The sequence below is a fragment of the Macrobrachium nipponense genome, chromosome 7 (assembly GCF_015104395.2).
Source record: "Macrobrachium nipponense isolate FS-2020 chromosome 7, ASM1510439v2, whole genome shotgun sequence".
NCBI classification, from domain to species: domain Eukaryota; kingdom Metazoa; phylum Arthropoda; class Malacostraca; order Decapoda; family Palaemonidae; genus Macrobrachium; species Macrobrachium nipponense.
Genome location: NC_061109.1, coordinates 113,957,001 through 113,963,841, shown reverse-complemented (window position 1 = coordinate 113,963,841; position 6,841 = coordinate 113,957,001). Strand labels below are relative to the sequence as shown.

At 36.4% G+C, this 6,841-nt stretch overlaps 1 protein-coding gene across 1 annotated transcript in view; it reads left to right on the top strand.

The window, feature by feature from the left end:
• The first annotated feature begins 277 nt into the window (after window positions 1-277).
• The window catches only part of LOC135216991 (uncharacterized), a 162,815-nt gene continuing 156,251 nt past the window's right edge, over window positions 278-6,841 (top strand). The window contains exon 1 of the mRNA XM_064252547.1: window positions 278-1,426. Within this exon, the coding sequence (XP_064108617.1) occupies window positions 940-1,426 (487 nt within the window). The 5' untranslated portion in view covers window positions 278-939. The remainder of the gene's footprint in view (window positions 1,427-6,841) is intronic.

Here is a 6,841-nt window from a genome sequence, read left to right as displayed (position 1 = left end):
CTTGTATCGGCTTTTATTGACGCAGCGTACGCATTACATACAATACCAGCGTGACAATTTCGTTTTTGAAGTTCCCGGGTTCTTATCTAATGAATAAAAAGAACATATGACGAAGAAAATATCAAGCTAGAAGAAAATTAACATCTATAAATCGATAAGAACACCTTAGGTAGAAAGGAAGAATCATACCGCAGACGACAAACACCTGCTGGTGGCGACCAATGACCAGCGAACAAGGCCGTGACGTCATCCATAGCAACGCCGTTAGCAACGTGTAAACAAACCGTGCACTTAACTTTAGAGAAATGGTTCAGTTGTAGTTTGCCCTGTTTCAAAGGTGGTAGGTGTACTATGCCCTTTCACTGACAGTGAAGGAGAAACGACTTCAATAAATCTCATAGTGGCTGTGATCATTTATTCATAAAGCATAAACAGACGACGTGACTTGTGAAGTGATATCAGTTAAACGTTAAGTTGGCGAAAAGTGCTGGTCTTTGTGATAATATGAATAAACAAAAGAAATCCTGTTATTGAATTCATGTGCTGCTCCGATCACCATGTGCCTTAGTCCCATTCACTGACCTCCTGTAGTAACGACCCGCATTGCATCCAAACACTAACAGGGGACGGAAAACTCGGGTCGAGCTTAGCTTTAAACTTACTTTCTTTCGTTTAATTAGCTCAAGAACACATTCAGTAGATTGTCAGCCATAAAATAAAATCGCCGCTCTTCATACTCAAAGAGTTAGTGTCTGTTCAGCCATGCAAGCGGAAGTCTGCTCAGAATGAGATGCCTTCAAGAAACACATTCGGACAAACGGTCTTTTGTGATTCTAGTCCTAAGTTGTGAAGAATCGTCGATTGGTTTAACCGACCCCAATTCGTTTTACATAGCCGTTGATGTGATGGGTGTGGGTGCCGTTCAGTAACATCGCTTCTATGAATATGAGCGCCAAACGGAAACCTCGCACTCCTTCCCCGTCTCCTCCAGGCAAGGAAGTTACAGAGGACGACGGAGAGGATCTGTTCGCGGGCAGGAGGGTCTCCGTATCCGAATTCGACTCCCAGGACTTCGGTTACGAGAGCGTCAGTTCGCCCGGAGCATCCAGCACATCATCAGAACCTGCTTACATCAGAAAGCCCGGGTTCGAGCACCATGCCCACGAATTCAGAGTCTCGCCGAGTCCGTCCACAGCTTCGGCATCGAGCATCACCGTCAACACGGGGCAAGGACTAGTGGCCGGAGCGCCGATCCGAACATCCTTGCATGGCACTTCTATACTTCAGAGTCCTATGGGCTTGGTGTCCATCTCTTCGAAGGGCAGCAAAAAGAAAAAGAGCAGCGCCCACGAAGGCAGGGATGATATTACAAAGGAAGGCTCTGATTCTCCAACGCCAAATCCTCCTAGACCCAGGGTCAAGAAAGGTCAGTCACCGATGAATGGGAAGCTGTTTTGTTACGACAGTTACTGGATGTCTCTTATTCTGATTAATGTTTATTATTTTCTCTCTTGTTTGTTCTTACTACCTAAAATCATATTCATGGCTGCAATTTTTATGCATTGTACCAAAAAACATCAGAAAGATATATCAACTCAAATAGACACAAAAACACATACACATATAAATATATATATGCATATATAATTAAGTATGTGTGTATGTATATATGTATATAAATATATATATATATATATATATATATATATATATATAAATAAAACATACATATATGTATATATGTGTATATATATATATATATATATATATATATATATATATATATATATACTACACACACATATATATATATATATATATATATATATATATATATATATATATATATATATATATATATATATATATACACATATATATATGTGTGTTGTGTGTGTGTGTGTGTGTGTGTGTGTGTACAGGAGTCTTCTTTAATTTCCAAAGATCAAATAAGATTTTGGGAAATGAACCCAGTATTGTGGCAAATAACTTAGTTTCCAGTAACACGCAAACCTAAAACACTCACATACTAGTCATCATCAAACAAGGCCCACATGAAGAGATAACATCAGTTCGTAAATATCCTTCGATACTTTTGTTCCATAAATTCATCGAAGGATTGATATCTTAAGCTGGACGTAGCTGTAACATTCATCAATATTTTTGTCATAAGCAATGGCCTCCTTAAAATATAAAACGTTTACTAGAGCACACTTTCCCCACGTCAGCTCTTCTGAATTCTCTTAGTTTCCTGACAGAACTAAAATTGATTGAACTTTGATGAAACTGCACAATTCTTCTCATAATATAAATGTTTAAGCTAAACATCTCTGCAAGTGGACCTATTTTTCTATCCCTTACAATTTTCTCTTAATTCATATACAAAGCTTCCACCTGATCATTCAACATTTTTTATTGGAATAAGTAGTTTTACCTCGACAAGTCTAATTGGCCGATAACCAAATGTGTTCTATCAATCAGAAATAAAATTCAGAAGTCAAGAGGGTTCGATTTGAGGTATATTGATGTTCTGGTAACTAATATACTTGTAATTGTTAATCGAAAACATTTTCTGGTGGAAGCAAGGAAACATTTTCTTGATGAGTTACTAAAACGCTTTCGTGGTATGATGAAAAATTTGCCTATACAATTGGGAAAAAATATTCTTTCCATATATTAAAATGTTCCTGGTTTAGAAGGAGCATAAACTTAAGTTTTTTTTTACCAGTATCGATTCAGAATCTGCCAGTGAATTTCAGCAAACGATCTCTAGGTAAATAAATTTATATGTGGATATAATTCTAAGCTCTATTCAAGATTTAACCTTACCTGTCACTAAGCGAAATTCAATCGTCTGCACGGAAACATTCAATAATAAAGGACTGACAAGAGTGCTTTAAAATGAAATAAAATTAAGAGAGCACTGACTATATATATAATATATATATATATATATATATATATATATATGTATGTATATATATATATATATATATATATATATATATATGTAAAACTGTTGTTTTTGTCATTAATAAAATAAAATGCTTTAATTGATTTTTCACTTTTTTTTTTCAAAATGACGTAAAAATGTCCGCGTAATCCTTTATACATTGAAATCAACATTCAACAGTTTTCTTTGAAAGGGAATGGCTCTTGGTAAACACCAAAACAATGGTCACTACTACATTCAACTTTATCTTAAGAGGCCCCCTGCAGCGTACTTCCATATAACTAGCCCCTTCATATATTTACAGAAGGGTCATCAGCAGCGTATTTGTCATCTCCCACCACCCCACAAACACCTACGTACGTACGTACATACATACATAAATACATACACACAATGTTATGCAACTCTGTTTTGCATATACTCTCTCACTTCTGTATAGTAAGACCCTTCCCAATTCAAATACCACCACTCATCTATATAGCATTTTCTAGGCCTTCCTCTCCTACTTCCTCCTAACACATTTGATTATACATTCTTTCCCCCTAATTAACGTTCAACGTTCTCTCCACGTGACTGATCCATCTCTTTACGTAATTGTTTCATAACAAACGCTGGATCCACAAACGTTCATTTTCTAATTCCCCACTGTTGCTCAACTAATGCTGTCAGCTGTCTTAGTACTTCAGTCGAAATCCTACCATACACATTTTCTGGTATTCTCAGTAACTTTATGACTCTATAACACTGAAGTTTCCTCTATCACCTGTACTCTTATAAAGGTAAACAATTATGATGTTCACTGATTCTTTCAGAAAATCTTCATCTTCCAAACGTATATTACAAATTTTGGTCAGCCACCTATTTACACCATCATCCCAGCCCCAGCATCTCACTCGTAAGCCCATTAAGTCTCGAGTGTCCTTGCACTCAAACTCTTAATTCTTTCTTACGTCCTTGACAGTAATTTATACAAGCGTTCTCAAACTTACCGTAACCACTTACACTTGCGCCTTTCTGCTCTGAATGTCCTCTGTCCTCCAAGCACAACAAATCTTCCAAATTCTCACGCCATCGACCCAGGACCGCATTCACTTCAGTTAGCATCCCTCCCATGTCACCTTTTGTGCTAAAATTTATTTGCTCGTTTATCGTTCTGCATTTACTTCCCTACGAGACAAATTCTTCTTAAGTTCTTGCTCTTATTCCTACTTCTTTTGCGCATACACACATACGTAAAAACAACTATAAATATACAAAATATAAGCGTATGCGTCATCATATTTATATTACTCGTGTGCGCGTAATGACGCGAGACATTCTTTTCGGTTTAAAGAAAGGAAGGCATCAACTGCCTCATAACATAGATTAAGTGAGAAACAATGCAGAATCAGAAGGCAGCTACTGTAAATTAAGATTTATCAAAAATGAAAGATATACTATATATACATGAGCTAGACAGGAGGGAGAACGAGAATCAAAGGCTTATCAATGCTCTACCAACGTTCACATCACATTCATCCTCACCTCCTGCCACCATTCACGATGTTTCACTTAAGGTTCTTAAGTGTCCCCTCTGCTAAATCATTCGCAATTGGCAAAAACAGAAAAGGGTGGGAAAATGAAATGACAAGACATCTTATATAGCAAACTCAGAGCATCGTCTAAGTTAAAAAGATATCTTGCGTTTCGTAAATCTCGGTAACTTGACCTTCATACATTATTTTATGACGCGATTTGTTAACAGAAATTTCTCATCACAAAAACGTTATTGTTCCTTTCTGATTACGGTATTGTGCTTTAAGTGATAGAACTTAGGTTTGGACTAGACAATTTCTCTTGTCATATACACTTATGATGGCTATTACATCCCTTACAATGACATGGTATTTATCCAAGCCTGCATACTGACTGCATGCTGTCGCTTTAAAGATTATCAATACACTATACGGCAACCAAGTCGTGAGTTTCAAAGACTGAGTCTAGTTCTCTTGATACTTTGGTCTGGATACTGCAAAGGTACGAAACTATCAAATCAATTATGCACTATCTTCAACTATTTGTGCATAGTGCGAATTCTAAAATTTATTTAGATACCTTATGGAGAATGAACCTTAATATAATCAACATAGAAGTTTGTAAAACTATCTGACTAGTTATTTTAAGAGCCTCTCAGTTGTCAGTACCTGGGATATCTTTCTTAAAACATTCCTTATCGATTCAAAGGTTACGTAACCTTGGGACAGAGGCGCTAATGAAGGATATTCTGTTTTAACATTTTTGCTGAAAATTTGTAGATTTATATGCTTCCCACTGAATAAAAAATCTGCATAAGTTCAAACCCCTTCTAGGATTGAAAGTGAATAACACACACTCACAAAATATTGCCATGATTCTCAAAAGGCAGTTTTGCCTTGCTTGATTACCGTTCAGAGGAATCATTGAGAAATAAGACTGAAATAACACTACACTTATAAACTACTGATGCAGGCATACATCTGAAACACAAATGTGTCGATTAGCTACATTGCCAATTATTTAAAAAAAAAAACAATTCCACTTGGTCTTTCCTTGAAAACGCCCTTTTCTGATTCATATGATTGCTTTACTTATGTTGCAGACGAAAGAACTGAATGTATACTCTTCTATAGTAGGCAATGTTTAGTGGATTTAGCTACTTGGTACGACGACCTTTTATGACCTTTCTCCATACTAGGAATGATCTTTTAGATCATATTCGTGTAAGTTCCCGTACAGTAAGCACACAACCATCATTTAAACTCTTCTACAAGTGTGTTGGTCTTACTAGTATCTATGGTTGAGACTGAGCTCTATATAACTCAAACTTGGCTGCCCTTCTTTCCAAAGGTCATTTCTGGAATGTTACTCTGAACTGCGCTGGTTAAACTATTCTTTATAACATAATGTCTGATAAAAAAAAACGCCATAAACTTAGGCAAGTGTCATCTTTTGCTCTTGATGTTTAGGTTGTCATCAGAAAGGTTTACAGCCATATTCTTTTTATTCGGCCCTGTTCTATTCCAGCGGATTGGAAATCCTTCTACAATATCTAGATCAAATTACGCAATTAGTTCAAATTATTCGAAAAGTACATATCTCTATTATATAAATACATACGTACGTAGTGTATGTATGTAAATATATAATTAAATGAAAATTCATTGGTAAAAATATATGTACATATACATAATCACAATAACCTTTTCATTAATACTGCACTTTCCCATACCTAATGTACACAATCGCGTGAAACTGAAAGGAAATTTTTAACTTCTTTCTGTTAACTATTAATAAAAATATATTCACCGGTTATTACTCAGACAAAAATCTTTACGATTGAAATACGTTTCATAAATATTTTACTTCTTTCCGGAACCAGAAAAAGAATGAAAGAAAAAAATAATCAAAATATCTTGGCCATCTACATTAATTTTCTAACGCTAGTGTCAAATCCAGCACAGATTCAGAATGATGAAGGACTTGCGTATCCAGAGTCTGCTTTCCTTCCTTCTCTGATTACAGCACGTAAACAGGCAACCATCAGATAAGCTCTTCTGGACCTCAGAGTAAACGATACGTGAGTGTCCGCGCTAGAGATAGAAGGGTTAGATAAAGAGGGGAAAGCACCGCCAATAGAAAGGAGAGATGGAGCGATATGAGTAAACACGGAAGTGTACTGGTGATATTGGTCAGTTATGAAGTAAGCAAAGAATATATCTAAGATGACAGAACTGGGACTGAAAGAAGAATAAAAGAGAGAGAGAGAGAGAGACCTTACAGACCTTACATCTTGTTCGGGTTGCCCCAGGTCCCTCAGTGTGAGGCACCTCTAATGTCTACCATAGAGTTGCTAGTACATCTTCCGAGAGA